The 18,673-nt window shown below is 40.2% G+C and overlaps 1 protein-coding gene across 1 annotated transcript; it reads right to left on the minus strand.

Moving 5' to 3' along the window:
* Window positions 1-1,785: 1,785 nt before the first annotated feature.
* On the minus strand, window positions 1,786-17,987 carry abcb10 (ATP-binding cassette, sub-family B (MDR/TAP), member 10). The gene is made up of 14 exons (XM_034224343.1): window positions 17,054-17,987; window positions 15,891-16,097; window positions 14,654-14,856; window positions 12,081-12,215; window positions 11,522-11,668; window positions 10,819-10,954; window positions 10,604-10,699; window positions 9,805-10,014; window positions 9,599-9,678; window positions 8,727-8,907; window positions 6,320-6,363; window positions 5,943-5,977; window positions 5,711-5,769; window positions 1,786-5,056 (listed from the first exon to the last, which is right to left on the minus strand). The coding sequence occupies exons 1-14, from the start codon at window positions 17,475-17,477 to the stop codon at window positions 4,863-4,865; spliced, it is 2,151 nt and encodes a 716-aa protein (XP_034080234.1). The 5' UTR covers window positions 17,478-17,987; the 3' UTR covers window positions 1,786-4,862.
* Between the last annotated feature and the right edge of the window lie 686 nt (window positions 17,988-18,673).

Below are 18,673 nucleotides of genomic sequence, written 5' to 3' on the forward strand. Positions count from 1 at the left end.
TGCTGTGGCACGGTTGAGCTTCACCAAATTGACTTATACTTTAGAATACTTTTTCTAGTTGTATGCATTATTTTGGGTATCTTAACTTTGGATAAATAAGGCTTTGAATGTGAGTTTCTTTAAAGGGACAAGCCAACAACAGTCCCTGTAGTTCCTCAAATAGCTCGGGCAGATACAGAGAAAGCGAGGGGAGCTGGCAGCACATGGAGCTGGAACTGGAGACCCTCGCTGCGCCGAGCAGCACCTGGTGGGCTGCAGTCGGAGCACAACTGCTGCCTCTGCTGGAGCCTGTTGGTCCTGTTGTCACTTTAAGAATGAGGAGACATTAGTTAGGGTTTACAGAGAGAGATCACGCTGTCTAAAAGGGTTGTGGAGAAAATAATCTAACCAATAAGGCTAACATTACATTATTTTTACCGTATACTGTCACCTTAGGGCTTTGGATGGAACCCATGAACGAATCTATAGATACAAGATATTTTTGAGCAGTATTTTACAGCATGGCTTTGCCTCTGCTGCCTGAACTGTTTGGATCTCACAAACAGCATTGCATTTAATTATTCACATTGGTGGATTTGCTTATACTTGAGTTACCCTGATCAATCCCAAAGGTGCAAAACTACTCAGATCTTTATCTTAAGTAAAATAATGAATACCTCCGAGTAGAAATCCTATTTCACAGGTAAAAGATTGCATAAAAAACAAAAGTACAAAGTAAAAGTACTCATAATGCAGAATTGCCCATTTCATACTTGTAATATATATTAATATCATTCATTATAATTATTGATGCTTTACAAGTATAAGTCTCCCTAATGTTGCAGCTGCTAAGGGTATGTATAGTAAGGACTATTTTATAGTCTGCAAGGTAGCTTAATACATCATAAATGATGAGTTTGTAAATCATTTGTAATACTATCGCAACATACAGACAAAAAGACCAGTACCATGCTTTTTGAGAGAAATGTGGTGGATTAAAAAAGGACAATATTTGCATATGGATTAAAGTTTAGTAGAAGTACAAGGTAGAAAATGAAAACCTTAGTCTTGAGTAAATATAGTAGGTTACTTTCCACCACTGCTCTTACGTTACCACATAAGGGCAACACACACTCACATTGCATTGCATTGTGTATGGTTTAGCAGGTGGAACAATGTGCAGAGTCTATTTGCATGACGAGCTCAGCGTGCTGTCAACACAACCTGACAACAGCTGAACACACATACCTCACATCGGTACCAGGACGTTTTATTTTGGTATGATGGATTGAATGAACATTGATTTCACCAACCTGAGCAGCAGCAGTGATCTGAGCCAGGCTGCAGCTCATTGGTGGAGCAGCAGCGCCATCTGCTGGACACAGTTAGCTGAGACAAAGGCACAGTGTTGAAGGAACGGTTAGTTGAAAAAAGTTAATGGGATATGGAACAAGTCATTACATTTAATGTACACCGAAGGAGAAATAGTAGTGTTTGACTATGATCCATATCTATCTATCTATCTGATGGTTGTTCTAGTGTCTCCTGTTTCCATAACAAGTGGCTAAATAAGGGAGTGATGATTTCAGTCGATTATATTACTGCTTTTTTAAAGACAATACAAACTATTATATGGGTATAGGCCAATCCCCTAGACATTTTTTTATAGAATATAATATTCAATAAATTAAATATACATGTTAAAAGCTTTTAAAATGTGCTTTACAACAGTATTCGTGTATTCAGAATGAGTCTAAACAGATGGATTACAAACAAACACCCACATAAACAACACAGATCTCTCCATTAATAAAACTATTCATATCTCACTTTATTTACCTTTACATAGAGGTAGAATAATTTACAAACACAATAATAAAAAAAAACTTTCATACATCATTTCGGACATATTATTTATAACTTATACAAGTTGAAAAAACAACCTTTGAGTCTTCTGTGATTATTTAAACGACATGGATCCATCATTCATTTGTTCAAGCATCGTCAGGGTTTACTTTACGGAGTGAGTGATTTTTAACAAAGCATGTTAAAGCATTATTTAATTTGAATGTGCAGGGTATGGTGATATAACAAACACATTTCCACAAGAACCACAACACAAGTCTGGACCTGTGATGTTCACACACAATGATAAAGGCATCATATCAAAATATAATTTAATTTAAAGAAGACTAACATGTTGGGAGTAAATCTATTGCAAGTCAAGTAAATAAGAAATACTTTACTTTGAGGCGAAATAATAAGCGTCATGGCCAAAAGAAAAAACATGAAAACTATCCATAGTTAACAGAGATCACACGTTGCTGCCACAGTGTAATACATATATAAAACTCTACATGTATACATCCAGAGAGCGATTACTATCACACGTTAGTAAGCATGTATATGGCCAATTGGATCGTTACCAATGATCAATGTATTCATGTATCCATTGTTTGAATATTACACATCACTGCCTTCAAATCTTGAAAATGAAGAAACGTTCACAATGATTCAAGTTTCTAACCTCTGTCAAACAAAAGAACGGAAAATCACACAGGTTGCAGTCTTGTCATTTGAGAAGAAAATAAAAACGTTTGAGCCATGGAATAACTGCAGTTAACCCAAACCAGTAAACACTGTCTGTAACTGAAGGAAGTTTTGCAGATTGGATGGTTTCTGAGCAAATGTTTTCCTTTGAATGTGGAATCAGAGATGAGTTTCCTCTTGGATTTTGGAATGATTAACAATAACACACTTAACAGGAATTTTTCCCTTGAGATAATAATCCGATCCAAAATAACAATTTCATTTAGTTTTCATCACAGAAATGAATTCAATCGTTGGATAACGGGGTTCGTGGTCTTCAAAACACCATTCCACAGTCACTTTAAAAACTGTTGGGAACTTTAAGCACTCGGCCAGACTCCCCCTGAGCGGTGAAGTGGGCTGTTAACATACAAATATTTACTGAGGAGAATCATTACTTCTGAGTCAAGCCCTTAAAGCCAGCTAAATATTACAGCTGGCTCCACAGCGCTGTGGCTAACGTGTGCTTGGTTAGAGGGCTGTTTACATAAAATCTAATGCCGGCCAAGTGCACATCCTGTAAACACCGAGCAGCGGACAGAGTGGAGTCTAATGTTTTTATTACGTTGGTTTCTGTTTTTCCACCATTAATATATTGGACAGAGAAAGCTGACTAGGATTACTGGAGACAATAAAAGATGAAGGGATTAGGGGCTTTAGATAATGAGATAATTGTTAAGAGAGGAGTGATTATGGCACATAGACCACCTCTGATTTGAATGACATGTCTCTTATGTGCTCACCCTTCGTCCCCAAGAACAGCAACACCTCTACCAGAAAAGAGGCGGTTTAACAGACTTCTATGAACTTCCCAAAGTACACATTTGATCTTGACATCTAAAGACGGTTAAGTTTAGCAGTTTCAGGGCTGTCACTGAAAAGGGATTGTTTAGCTTTTTTTAAGAGCGGTTGTTGAGGTACTTATCCAAAGTCAGTGTATGACCCACAGCAGATGGTAGACGACAGGCAACCAGTTTAAAGAGCCAAACAGCGCTAGAGTGATGGGAGACACTGCTTTGGACGGAGGGCAACAGCAAAACACACAGTATCATAGCCACTCAGAAAGGCCCAGCTAAAAAAAAACAATATTTGTTTAAGTGTGCGTTATATATAGAATACGTCACGGCTTTACTTTTGTCAGACAGCCCCCTGTTATCTATGTTCTCTGATAGGCTACCTAGTGCTTTGAAAAAGAACATGTGGGTTGGTCTACTGCTGCCTGGACCAGTAAGTGAGTTCATGTTATTGTGTGAAATACATTTAGCTGCTGCCCCTGTCTGCACTACATACCTTTGCTTCCAAGTCTGTGTCTGATTCTCCAAACTATGAGTGTGCCGCCCATAATCCACTGTAGGTAATAACCTGACAATGGATAAGTACCAACAACACTTTAAGCAATGCGAATTATCCCTTTAAAACAAAGCAAGACAAATGTTTAATCCAAACATATTGTCAAACAAATCCTAACATATGATTAAATGAGACAAAATCCTTGATTTAGATGTACGCCACTTAGCTGGAATTTAAGCACAATCCTTAATAATCTTTTCATGGTGAATGTGCATACATTTATAAAAGTCCTTATAGTGTTCACATAGGTGCTTCATTTAGTTCGTTTACACAAAGAAATGACTACCAAAAGGCTCTGCGTGTAAGCTTCAAGTTTTAAAATCCATAATATGTAGACACATAAAAACATTTAGCAGTTATGTAAGGATGATACTGAACTGTTTTTGGTTTGAAAATCATGAAGTGATAACAGACTAGTAAAAAAAGCAGAGAGAGTGAAAGTCAGATCTGTCACATTAACATTCAGCAACTATATGCATGTCCCAAAACTATGGTGAAAGTGATGAATGACATTTGTGAGGAGAGTCTGTCTTCATTATGTCTCCTCTCCTCTCTCATTTAGACCTCAGTGTAGTATTATATATATTCAAAATAAAGCATCTGTATAAGCTCGCTGATCCATGTTTCAGTTCTTAGGTCTTCGCTGTGAATTACCCTGTCCGATTCCTTTCCTCCTGTGGCGCTTTATAGTTTCTTCAGCAGTGAAAAGACTCTTGCAGCATTTAAGAAATCCCTTAAATGTTTCTTAGTGGTTTTCTATCTTTGTCTCTAGTGTTCATCTGAAGTGTTTTCTTCATTTATTTTCTCCATCTCTATTAATTCCAGGCAATATCCTTTTTTCCCCTCTGCCCCATCGCCTCTGGGGCAAAGCCACTTATTTCCCCAGGCACTGACCTCGCCTGAGGATTTTCCCTCTTCCTCGTCTCCTACTACTCACTGTCCTCTCAGCGGAGGGCACGTTTCTGCTTCACCTGTAGAAACGCCTGCTTCTCCATCAGCTTTCTGAACAGTCCTTGCCTGTTGCCTAGCAGCTCTGTGTGCTGGCCACACTCTGCGATACGCCGCTGGTCCAGAACAGCCACGGCGTTAGCGTTCTGGATGGTGGACAGACGGTGAGCGATGATCACGACCGTCCTCCCTGTTGATTGGGCGAGGAACAAAATTAGTCAAGAGAGACACAAAGTGGCTTTAGTGTGCCAGTAGACAGAGGATTCAGGGTATATCAGGAATCCTGAAATCGGATGTAATACCTTTTAAGACCTTTTTTAAGACCCTTTCCACACATTTTAAGACCCCATCGCCACTTCAAGTTTTAACCGGTTACCTTGGCGACACACTTTACCTCACATTTACTATATACAGTATTGATTGTCCTTCCTCCTTATCTTCCAACCATTTGGACGCAGACTTGCATTTCCCCATAACGATGTTGTTTAACAACCGGCGTAAACGGACCTTCGCGCTATCAAGCAGTGAGCGTGCGATGTCCTGTTCAGATTACGTCAAACCCAACGGGATGCCATAAATAAACTACACAGAATCACACCACACACCTACGCAATGATTACATTCAGGCAGACTGTAGAATACAACCTCTTTGGACTATTGATATACGTATTGAAAACAAGCTACAAAATGTAATACCTTGGAAAATGACGTTTAATACTTTTTAATAGCCTTCATTTTCGCTAAATTGATTTATCAACTTTTAATACTTTTTAAGACCCCGCGGAAACCCTGGGATTGTAACTTTATTCTGAAATGAAAACAATTGAACAGGAGAGAGATCTACCTGTCATCAGACGCTCCAACGCCTCCTGGACCAGGAACTCATTCTCAGCATCCAATGCACTAAAGAAAGATGGTCGTTTAGGGTTGTCTTCAACAAATTAAACTAAGATGTATTTGTAACAAGCAAAAATAAAAAACAGTTTCTAAAGGCAGGAATATTATCATATAAAAGGTAAACTAATGCAAGAGTTATAACGATAGTGAAAGTATTGTTTGTTTATTGTCTTTCTTACCTGGTAGCCTCATCTAACAGCAGGATCTTAGGATTCTGTAAAAAGAGAACACAAATGGGAGAAAGGATTAAGGATGCACACAACAACAGGAAGTGTGTAGATCCTGGTTCAACTTCACATTTTAAAAAGTGAAAGCTCACTTCAAAATTAACCACACACATTTCCCCCTTACTCGTGCTGCTATTCATCAATTTAAATAGTTTTAGATCTAAAAATAGAACCACGGGTCCCTTGTGGATGATAACAGTCAGTGAGCACTGACGGTAACAATCAGGCCGGGTTAAAGGATAACGAATGTTAAGTGCATGTGACTGGTTGTATGACGGGACTAGTGTCTTTCTTCAGATGTGGTTAAACAGTCATGTTGTTGTACTCACCTTGAGCAGAGCCCTGGCTATGGCTATCCTCTGCTTCTGACCACCTGAGAAACAAACACAAGTTAACCTTGTACACAAAGGCTGTAGATCAGGGGTGCCCACACTTTTTTGGCTGGTGAGCTACTTTTGAAATGACCAGCTCACCGAGGTCTACCAACCAAAAATAAAATCCCAAATTGCAAGGGTTGCTGAATAACACGTTTTATTTATACATGGGATAATAGGGCTGCAACAAACGACTAATTTGATAATCGATTAATCTATCGATTAATGAAACGACTAATCGACTATTCAGACTATTACTGTATGCCTTGCACAATTTCTCAAACGCTCTTATTTAGCCATCAACTTTTAGATTTAGCTTGAGGTTGTTTTAGGCATGTGGAAACTAACAATGAAGACAATAAAGATTAATACTTGATTCAAAAATACATATATTATTAAATTAACAAATTGTTTACAAAATTAACATTGCTTTTTATTTAAATAATATTTCACATCAAAAGAAACAACAATCGTAAATCGTATTAAATAATCTGATGACAGAACTGTAAACAGAATAGCTGAAACTTTAACAAAAGAGTAACTCAGTTTCCTCTAATCATTAACCCATGTTTGAATCATTGTGTTAACTCCGTGTGTTGCTGCTAGCATACATAGTAAGACCTGACGTGGAAACGTTACTCGTGGATGGGGCTACAGAGCTACTAGAAAGACAGTCGAACCCGGTGCATTCCTCCGTCTGAATGTGGTGCACTTTTGCTAAATGAACCTTAGACAAATTGCTCGTGTTCCCGCCCTTACATGCTAAACACTCTTGGCAAGGAGCATTGTCCGCCTCAAGACGGGTAACATTTAACCACACCTTGGAGCGCTTCTCTCCGCCATCCCCACCATGTGTTGCTGCATGGAGCAGCTGCGTGTGTGTAAACTGCCCCGCCCCCTGGCACACAGACGGGGGAGAGATCTCGTCTGGATCAGAAAGGTCGAAAATACACCGACCATTGACGCATTTGTTTGTCTTTTTGCATGTTAGAAACGAGTTGGCGACACTAAGACTGCGAGATAATATTTGTGTAGCAATAATACATGACCTTTCTCTTTCTCAACTCGCTACTCGGAGGGAAGTCGCTGTCATATGCCTTGTGAACACTCCGATAATGCCTCTCCACGTTACCTTTCTTTGGCAGAGCGACGCTTGCTTTAAAATAAGGCAAATAACCTTTGAATGTGACATCACAAACAAATATTCTTCCTCCCATTCTGGGTGGAAGTGGTTTGTCTTTAGCTTCTTGCTCGGTCCCGCAGTCATTTTGTTGTTTCTCTTGTTCCCGGCACTTGACTGATTTTGTATCGCTTTGCATTCTGGGTTAACAGACTGGAAAGCGATAGGTCGCTTTTTCTGTCAATCAAGTAAACTCATGAATTAAGTGTCAGGGAGGCCAAGGGAGGAGGGATCAAAACCTGTTTAGTCTATTTTAACGGAACAGGATTTTTTTTATGAATGACTCGCGATCTACCAGCATTGCCCCCGCGGTCGACCGGTCGCCCGCGGTCGACGTACTGGGCACCTCTGAGATGTATAGGTGCTCTGTGTCAAATGTATGCGAAAAGCCTCGACTAAAACATGTTTTTTCTTTTTTCTAAAAATGTTTTGAAGTTGGAGAACAACTTTTATGAAAAAAAAAAAAAAGTGAACTTAAAGGTAGGGTAGGTAAGAATGGAGAAACCAGCTCGAGTGTGCTAGAATTTGAAAGTGCGAAGCTAATCAGCCCCTTCCTTCAGACTTCCTTATAGAGCCCCTCCTCCAACACACACGAACATGACCAATCAGGGCACGAGATAAGTTTGTGCACAGATGGAAGGCTGACAGGCAGATAGGCCATCCAGTTACTTTAGCCGGGCCGGCTCAAATGATTGGTCGTGCTTTTTACAGTACTACGGCTTCCACAGATGACATTTTTTATGTATTTATTGTCAAAGCATTTAATATATTCATTGCTATCGGGATGTTAAGAGCATTCCATGGAATATAACAAAAAGTGTTTCTGAAGTGAATTACCTACCCCACCTTTAACTTGGGGTTAAAAAAACTTGCTAAATACCTTTTAGACTTGGAAACATTAAATGGACCAGTCTTTCTAAAATGTAAAACAACTAAAAATATTGCAAATTACAGTTAATATAAAAGCAGTATTGAATTGAAATAACCCTTTGAAAAAAAGGAATAAAGAACCCTTACCATAATTGAACATGTACACATTTGCAATTGTATGTACAATGGCAGCCAGGTAAAGCCTCTTTAGGGAAGGTGGTATGTCATCTTTGGTATCATTAACCCAGCTGCCTGCTTTCAACATCTTCAGTTGTGTCGTTGTTGTGATCACACCTCTGTGTTGTTTCTCACCTGACAGCAGCACCCCCTTCTCCCCCACCACAGTGTTGAAGCCGTTGGGGAAATCCTGGATGAAGTTGAAGGCGTTGGCGGCTCTTGCTGCCCCGTAGATTTCCTCTGTGGTCACAGCTTCTGGGTCCACTGCACCGTAAGCTATATTATCTCTTATAGAGTAGGAAAACAGCACGGGCTCCTGGGAGACAAGCAGGGAGACAAACTTCACTCAATATTTGATTGATTTGAAGTTAATAGAAATGCACATTATGCTCAGATTATGCGTGAGCTGTCAGATCTGTTGTATAGGAACTGGCTAGTTAAATGCGAATAAGTGATTTTCTGTTGATAGGGGACTCTTAATCATAACAATAACAAAAGAGGAAGCTCGTAAAGTCATGAAGTAGCGTGGGATCATTTACTGGGAGCGGCTTTCACCTCTCTAAAACAATTGGTGAACAAAACAGGTTAAAAAATAAAAATAAAGTTATTAAATTGAAAAGATCTCAGTTTCTCTCACCCTGTTGGACTCCGGCTAAAGCCTTCTTTTCTGATATTTTAAGATCTAGATAGTTTGATGACTAAAGTATTTGATTAAGGAAACACATAATTAGCTAAATCCCAGATCTAATAACTGTATTGCAAAAATATGACTTAAAACTGGACAAAAAGTCAACGACCGCTTCTACCAGACAACCATAACGCTGCCATACACAAAAGGGATACAATACGAGCATTACAAAAATTATCTAGCTTTGGAAATTGTTGTAGACATTTAGGATAATGTAAGTTCGCAGCTCTAATAAATATATAAGATTTTAGTTTAGTCATTTTTAGACTTTTTAATGAAGAAACGTTATATTTTATACCTTTAAAGTTTAGCTTATTACCTGGCTGACAGTTCCAATGTGACTCCTGAGCCAATAGGGATTCAGATCTCTGATGTCGTGACCATCGATTGTTATAGTACCTGGAGAAAATGGGTTATTTTGTAAAAGTTTAAACAGCCATCTGACAGAGGCTTGTACTTTAAGTTTGTCATCAACAGATTTTTCAAGACGTCCGATTACATATTAGACAGACCAATAATTCTCACCAGAGTTGCAGTCGTACAGCCGGAGCAGCAGGGACACCAGGGTGGATTTCCCCGAGCCGCTGGGTCCCACCACGGCCATGACGGTGCCCGCGGGGACCAGCAGGCTGAGGTCCTGGAAGATAGGGGCCTCAGTGCGGGTCGGGTAGGCAAAGGAGACCTCAGAGAACTCCAACCGCCCTTTCAGCTGGTCTGCAGAGAGCATGAGACCCTCTGAGGAGGAGCACAGACACAAAGAGAGAACCAATATGTATCGTACTCCACTGGTTTAATACAGGCATACAATAAAAGGGGGAAATGAGGAGAAAATAAATAAAATCAAACGGGAAGAAAAGTAGATTATTTGATGTTAATATTTAACTAAATGTAGATATTATCGTGATTTAAAGAACATCGGAAATAGACATTAGTTAGATTGATCACACTATATTGACTTTAACCTATAAACTTTTAGATTTTTTTTATTCTATACTTTTATTTTTCTTGAAACTGAATTGCAAAACAATCTTTCGAATTTGTTATTTCTTTCTAAAAGGTAAAGGATGGTTATTGATGTTAAGGTCCTTTTGCTTCTTACTTCTTCTGCACAATGTTTAAACTACAATTCTAACGCTCGTCACTCACCTATGTGTGCAATGTAGGAACAAACTAAACCAAAAGCCTCCAGTGTGTGTGTGTGTGTGTGTGTGTGTGTGTGTGTGTGTGTGTGTGTGTGTGTGTGTGTGTGTGTGTGTGTGTGTGTGTGTGTGTGTGTGTGTGTGTGTGTGTGTGTGTGTGTGTGTGTGTGTGTGTGTTTGCTAACCATTAAGAGGAAACTCTGGTTTTCGGTCCAGCAGCTCCCACAGTCTAGATCCTGCTCCGAATCCTTTCATCAGCTCAGAGTAGAAGGAACTCAGACCTGTAGATGAAGCAGAAGAACAATGAGACACAAGCCGTCACACACACACATTTCACACTGATGTTAACATTACAGATGAGGATAAACAAGTGCTAATGGTCTCCTTATGTGTGTATTACCTGCAATACTGATGCCCACCCAGAAGGTGTACATGAGGAAGGCTGACAGCTCCCCCACAGTCATGTGCTGGCTGGCCATCAGCAGGCCTCCCTTGTAGAGCACTGACAGGATCATGATGTTCCCACTGAGCCCGGTCTGAAACACACATGCACACACACACCCTCTGGTTATTTGATTATTCCAACATCTGTTGGAGATTAGTATGTACCTGATAACATCTGAACTAGAGAAACAGGAAATGCAGGGAGAATTATATCATTCACAAAGAGCTTATTTCTTTATCAGATTGAAATGCCAGTTTATCAGAGATGCCTAACTAAACCTTGTCCAATACAAAAGCCCACAATTGATACCTTATCATACTGTAGGTTATCGTTCTCAGTGTTTAGATGATTTAGTGATTATTACATTCATTGGACATTTTGATTTGTAGTGGAGTGCGGAGGATGATTCGCACAGCATGAGGAAAGAAGCTGCTCTGTAGTCAGGCGGTGCGACAGCAGACACTCTGACCGTGTACGGAGGATTGGATGATGCTTCTTGGTGGTTTAACATCTGTCATTAACATAAGTGTCAGGTACTGTGGTGTCGTGACGAAACAGGTGCAAAAAAGCAGAAGCCCCTGTGCAATATTTCATATCCTAACTGTGGATTTGGTTTGCTTCACTGACAGGAAACACACAGATGCACACACACACTTACCACTCCAAAGAAGCCAGCCCGTAGTACAGCTTCCTTCCTGGCCAGCTTGAGGACCTGGTCTGTCTTCTCTGTGTATGTGTTGACCTCAGACAGCTCTTTGCCAAAAGCCCTGACTGTCCGCATGTTGCTGATACGCTCCTCTGCCAACTACACACACGGGCAAAACATTTATTACAACTTTATCTGTTAGAACTCATTTTCAGAGAATCTGCACATTTAATTAAGATGCCCCAGGCAGTGCAACATTAATCAGATGGACATAAAAGTCAAGAATAGAAAAACAGTATAGCTTCACTAACCAATAATATGAAGCCATGTTTACAGAATAGAACTTCACTGAACTTATACAAAAGGTAGATGAACTTGGTTTATTGACAACACATTTGCAATCACATTTTGTCACAGCTTCCTTGTTCTTATTTACCACATCCTCAAATAATGTCTTATTTTTTAGCGCTGTAGAACATCTGACAACAACGAACACCAAACATTTCATTATGAAACTGTTAAATACAAAGAAATAAATAACAAATGTGCTCTGTGTTTCTGTGCACTGTACCTCTGTGGCTTGTGCGAGTGCGTCCTGTGTGCTTTTGGAGATGGAGCGAAGGTATCTGCCATAAACCACAGCAAGAGCAGCCAGAGGAGGAACAATCAGCAACACGAAACTTGCAAGACTGGGAGAGACATAAAACTATAGGAGGAGAAAGAAGAAAAAACAGAAGTTAATGTAAAGGATGGGTAAGGTAAGTCAGAAGTGGGAGGGAGGAGGGGAGGAGGGAAGCAGAGGAGGAAGACAGAAGGAAAATGTTGCACCAAACTATCCTAATCAGTAATTACAGCAAATACTTTCATTCATTTCCTTGAACGTTCGTTATACCAGCAAATCATTTTACTTCCTTGTGATTGACTGTTAGTCATGAGCTTGCATTGTTATATCGTTTTCTGTTCGGGAAAGTACAGATAGAAGGAAGTTAACGGACCTGTTGAACAACAAATCTCACATCACTGACAAAGAAGAGATAATGAAAGTGAAACTGGGGACAGAACGTCGTCACATGAGCGTCATTTAGATGAAAGCCCAGGAAATATCATCAGTTGAACTGTGTGAGTTTACAGGTAAGTGACCTTTTACACAATGCTTTGTGCCTCTGGGTGTGGCCGTCAGTCAATCAGTGGCGAACCGTGTCCATCACAACTGGACCTTCTGTAGACACACACACCCCCTGCCGCCGCCGCCCCCCCCCCCTCCGCCGCATTATAATGTCCGTCTTTTCACTGAATTGTCGTCTTGAAAAGGGTAGCCTACTCACAACAATTCCGCAACAACTTCATCTTCACCTGTTGCACTTGTCATTTCAACGTTAAAAACAATAAAACGGCATGAATTGCTTCGTCGCATTCATCTAGATCCTCTGTCTCGAGCCAGTTAACTAGCGGGCCTTCTAGAGTAGGCCTACCCTGGAACCGAGGGGAACACTGAAAGAACACGCCCATTGGCTACAAATCAATATATGATTGGTTGATCAAACTGTCAGTCCGAACGTACGCTCTCATTCAGTGCAACGGCCAGGGCATTCGATCAAGGATGTGGAATACCTTGTTGAAGGATATTCTACCCAGAGACCCAGAACAAGATCTGATTGGTTGCTTTCTTTTCTAACACAAAACCACTGAAATGCGTAGTGCATGGTCCGAGAAGGACAAACAAATCAACGTAACACTGTGATATTACAGATCAACAACACAGATACGATTCTCATTTATTCATTTTATTTATATAATTAAATCGATTTTTTGTTTGTTTTATCTGAGTGTTTCAGGGTATTCTCTGAATACCTTGAAGGCCCTGACGGTTCGCCACTGCAGTCAATAGACTGTGTCTTTGAAAATAAGTAAATCTGTAAAGATGTTTCCCAACAGCTCAGAACAGAAAGGAAGACATGGAAAAAGACACCAAAGACATAACAACTATTTCTTTGTACTGAACAACATAACTCTACATTCAGACACCTTACTCTGCAGTAGAACTGAGACTAAGGGTTATTTTGATGATGGATTAGTCTGCTGGGTGTGTTTCAGTGAATGGTTATGTCTGTAAACTGTCAGTGAATAGTGAAAAATGGCCATCACATATTCCAGAAGTCCAGATTTCAGTCAAAACCCCAAAGAAATGCATTTGAAATCCCTTATGTCCCTGTACTGAAAAACAACTACCGTATATACCATTCGCACTAATCAGATAATTTAATTGTGCCTTCCTCAGCAAAACATATTATTAAATAAATGTAACCTTTGTTTTATATATATTTTTTAAATGTAATATTTATGGCATTATAACTGTATTATACTCAACTCAAGGCATATTTGAATTATTCCTAATTGTAGCTATAATTGTGCTGTTTCCATAGGTGTCACCAACTCGTTAAAGGTCCCCTATTATACTGGTTCTCATCAATATATTACAGGTCTCAGAAATATACAAAACATGTCTCTGAAGTGTTTGGCTCCAAATACCAAACAGATCATTGCAGCATTACCCATAATCCTCTCTGTTTCAGCCTTGTTTTAAAAGTGCTGATTCTCTGTCTGTTACTTTAGATGAAAATAAGGAGCCCCTCCCCACGCCCCTCTGAGAGATATTTGGTTAAAAAGAACACAATGGTGCTCTAGGAGGAGATGCAGGTGATAAGGTGGGGGGGGGGTTACCTTGGTTGGTGATTGGCTAATGGTTACACAAGCCAAAACATCGTTATGACATCATAAAGTGGCCAAAATCTGATCAGCTCATTTTCAGACAGGTTTTTATATAAATGGATCAGGACAAAAAGAGAGAATCTTTTTTCCTGAAACGTTCAGAATGTCTTTACACAGAGGGGACACATGGTTATTTATAAGAGACATGAAAAAGTGGATTTGGCACAATAGGTGATCTTTAAAACGGCTTGGGCTTCAGAGGATCAATAGCAAGAAAGACTGTTGGTGCTTGCAACTAAAGTTTTTTAGACCCTCTAGTTACACAATATCTCAAACATTGATTTCAAACGATCAATGTATCATAAAGGAAACATTCATTCCTTATTCAAATCTGCCCTGCCCGCCCACAGCAGACCCCCGGAGGGTTACACTCACCATCATACTGACTCCAGCGGCGGCCTGGGCAACGGCTCTCAGCCCGTCGGACAGGTTGTCGGTGATGGAGCGGCCCACCACGGCCGTGTCAGCAGAGAGGCGGTTGATAAGCTCTCCGGTCCTATTCCTGTCAAAAAAAGCCACTTCCTGTCTGAGGATGGAGGAGAAGAGGGAGGCACGGAGATTACGAACAATCTGTTGGCCTGAAAAGAGAAGACAATAGACATTAGTGAGGAAGATAAAGATAGGAGACTGTTGCAAAGAGACACGTCACTGTCACTTGATTCACTAATACTTCCGTCAAAATAATAATTGTGTTACTCACAGCTTAAAGGTGGGGTAGGTAAGTTTGAGAAACCGGCTCGAGATACACTTTTTGTTATATTCCATGGAATGCTCTTAACATCCCGATAGCAATGAATATCTTAAGTGCTTTGACAAAAAATCCATAAAGAAATATCATCCGTGGAAGCCGTAGTACTGTAAAAAGCACGACCAATCATTTTAGCCGGCCCGGCTAAAGTAACTGGATGGCCTACCTGCCTGTCAGCGTACCACCTGTGCACAAACTTATCTCGTGCCCTCATTGGTCATGTGCGCGTTCGTGTGTGTTGGAGGAGGGGCTCTGTAAGGAAGTGGCAGATTTGTTCCGGCTGTGTATTTTCAAATTCTAGCGCACTCAAGCTGGTTTCTCCAAAATGACCTACCCCACCTTTAATAAATGTGGATAGTTGCACATATTAAATAACATTTGTGAAAAAATAACAACAGGCACTTTTAACATGTGAAGTGGCACTATAGGAACTGGGACATGTTCATAAAAACTGATGACACAAGAACCTGACAAATTGTTTGTGATGGTTTAGACCCTATACTATACTATACAGCCCCTGAAGCAACAATACACATTTATTAGAGTCATTCATACCAAATGCAATAACTGCTACATTTGTAAACAGCATTCCCATTGACACCATGTCCATGTTATTGTCGTCTGTGCATGTTGTGTTATTTATTGTATGTGTTCTGATTCACTATGATGTGTTCAACCAACCATTGAAGCAGAAGGCATATTTCCACATTTGAGGACCATAAATATTCTTCTTCTTCTTATTCCTGGCATCAGCTCATTAATGCGGACATCAGTGAGTTTTCATTTAGTGCTGGCTGGATGAACCCTGTAGTGATCTTGTGAGTGAACATGTGTCTCTGTAGAGTATTTGGCTCTCTTTCTCACCTGATGTCTGCATGAGGTAGACTCTGGCAGCGTTGGCAGCCCCTCCACAGAGGAACACCCCCGTCATCATGATACATAATGATGTGAGGGAGGCGGTCATTGTCTCTGTGTCTGCTCCAGCAGTATAAATGGTGTCAATCACTTTACCCAGGAGGAATGGGGCTGACATGGTAACTCCACTGGATACAGTCAGGAAGCCAAGAGCAGCTGAGGTGGGAACAGGAAAAGACAGTATGACAGATAAATAAAATTAAAATAAACGATTGTAGAAAGCAAAACCCAGGGCTACAATGTATAATAGGAAGGTGTATCTTCATGTTTTAAAAGGGTTACCATGTAAAACCCGATGAAAGATACTTGAAGGGGTTTTTCCAACCTTGAGAGTATGATAGCCGATACTAGCAGCCTGTGCCAGGTGATGAATACAGTTTGACTTAATGTAGACATTTCTTATCTGGGAAAACCTATCTCTTAAGGTCAGGATACAATGCATCTCGCAAATATGGCAGGGAGGCTTGTTTCCTCATAGGGACACAGCAAGGTTTTCTGAAGTGACTGCCATTTTTGTTTTTGTTTAATATTGCTGTACCTCCGGTGTCAACAAAACAAAGTGTATATTTCTCATATGGTTATACTTTGATCTTGTACTGCTTTGGTTTTTACATTTCCTTAAAAATATGAAAACAAAAACAATATTTGTAAACAAAACCAGGTGGAACAAGAAGAGATCATTAGTTATTCCTGTGCGGATTAAAAACAAATATTTCTCCTGTATGGTCATATCAATTATGTTTAAATTTGTTTAGCCTTGCACACATTCCCTCCTATATTTAGGCGACTCACATCTAGATAGCAAATACAAGAATGGAAACACTGAAGAGTTTCACTGTGTATTCACACTGGATTTAAGCTCCAACATCTGTATTGGACTGACAACAGTGAATAGATTTTTTAGTAAAATACTAAAAGTTTAGTTTTAAGTACCAAATGTGCAGACACTCTCCACTTATTCTTAACCATTGTTAACATTTTAAAACTATTAACTAGGCCTACTTAAGTAAATGTACTTTATGACATTCCAGCACTGCTTGTAACTGAGTATTTCTACAGTGTGGTAGGGCTAGTTTTACAGGTAAGTATAAGTGGATTCTCAGTATACCGACCTGCCAGTTTCCATCTCTCCGGGTGAGCTAGTTTCAAAATCCTTTTCACATCCTCCAGAGGGACCGTGGTGGAGGTCTGTTCGCCCTCTGTGTCCGCCTGGGTCTTCACTTGTCCGGCTGGTGTCGGTGTGGAGGCGGCCGAAGAGCTGGCAAAGGCAACATGTGTGTGTGTGACTGTCCGTGTGTGTGGACAGAGAATGGAGAGACCTCTGAGGGGACTGCAGGGCAGGACGGACACGAAGAGCCCCGGGGAGCAGAGAGGGAAGGCCGGGTGGGCTGAGGACTTGACCCCGGTAAACTGCCTCTTCCTCCGGGGGGCGGCTGAGAGAGTTAGCCGGTGATCCAGCCACAACATCCTCGGCTGTGTTAGCTTGAATTTGGATACTCCATGAGAGCACCTTGACATGCGGTTTAAAAGCCGCATCGTCTGAGTTTAACTGTTAATACAAGCTCCAAAAAAAAAAGAGTATTTTCCTAGTTAGTAAATCAGTGATAAATGGAGTCCAGGTGTTTGTTGTTGAGTAAGTCCACTTGTAGAAGCATGGTTAGTCCCCAAGTCGGTAGGTCAACGCACCGTATCCATAGTGTTCAGTTGTAGCGCCTCTCCCCGCTACATCCTCGAGTTTTAACCGTTATTGTGCGTTTTATCTGCGCCTGACAGCCCCGGGTTATCTCTTATTATCACCGAGCAGCTAACAACACCCTGCTGTCACTCTCATATGTCGCTCAATATGTAGCTTGACAGGCGGGCCAAGTGGAAACAGAAGCTACCGAAGAACGACTAGCACCACATCCACTCTGAGAAACACAGCTTGTTTTCCTAGAAAGAGTCTAAATGGGTAAAAACCAGAAAGGTGACCCTGGTTTGGTTCTCATGTATTCACGATTCCTCCTCCTCGACCGACGGTTGAATTCAATGGCTGACGATCCAAGCAAACTTTCCCAGGCACAACCAAGCGAGCACAGATCACCAATGCCTAGTGTTTATGGAACTTCTCTTTTTGTTTTACTTGGTTGAGCAAATTCCATCTACTCACACATTTTTACAATAGAAATACAGCAAAACATGCATTCAATCATGCCAGAGGGAAAACTACAGACACACTTGTTTATAGTAAATATTCGGTGTTTTTTCCCTATAATTTAGAAGCAGTTTAAGGAGTTTAACTCCGTGTTGCACCAGTGTCTAAGTAGTTATCAATCTAATATAATAAATTAGATCAGATATTGATATTTATAGTTATTGAACACAATTTGGGAATTTATTTTTGTCACAGCAGCATGTCGATAAAAATAGATCAACAGTAGAAAAGTTTATTTATTGAATAAACAATATACATTTACAGAATTAATAACGATATATTGACATTTATGTAGTGAAATTACTATTTTAAACCTTTTTTATATGTATTTTTCGTTGTTTGGATTACTTTTTCTAAGTAGCTTCAGTTGATCAAACTACACATCTCTCCCTTGGGTAACTTTTCTGTAGTTCATCTTCTTCCAGTGTGAAGTAAATGGTACTGTATCTGGAAAACAATAAGAAAGAAACAAATAAAATACGTCACTTAATTAATTATAAAAAGAAAAGGGAGTCACATTTAATCTACTTTTCATTCT

Source organism: Gymnodraco acuticeps, unplaced genomic scaffold, assembly GCF_902827175.1.
Source record: "Gymnodraco acuticeps unplaced genomic scaffold, fGymAcu1.1, whole genome shotgun sequence".
Taxonomy (NCBI): Eukaryota; Metazoa; Chordata; class Actinopteri; order Perciformes; family Bathydraconidae; genus Gymnodraco; species Gymnodraco acuticeps.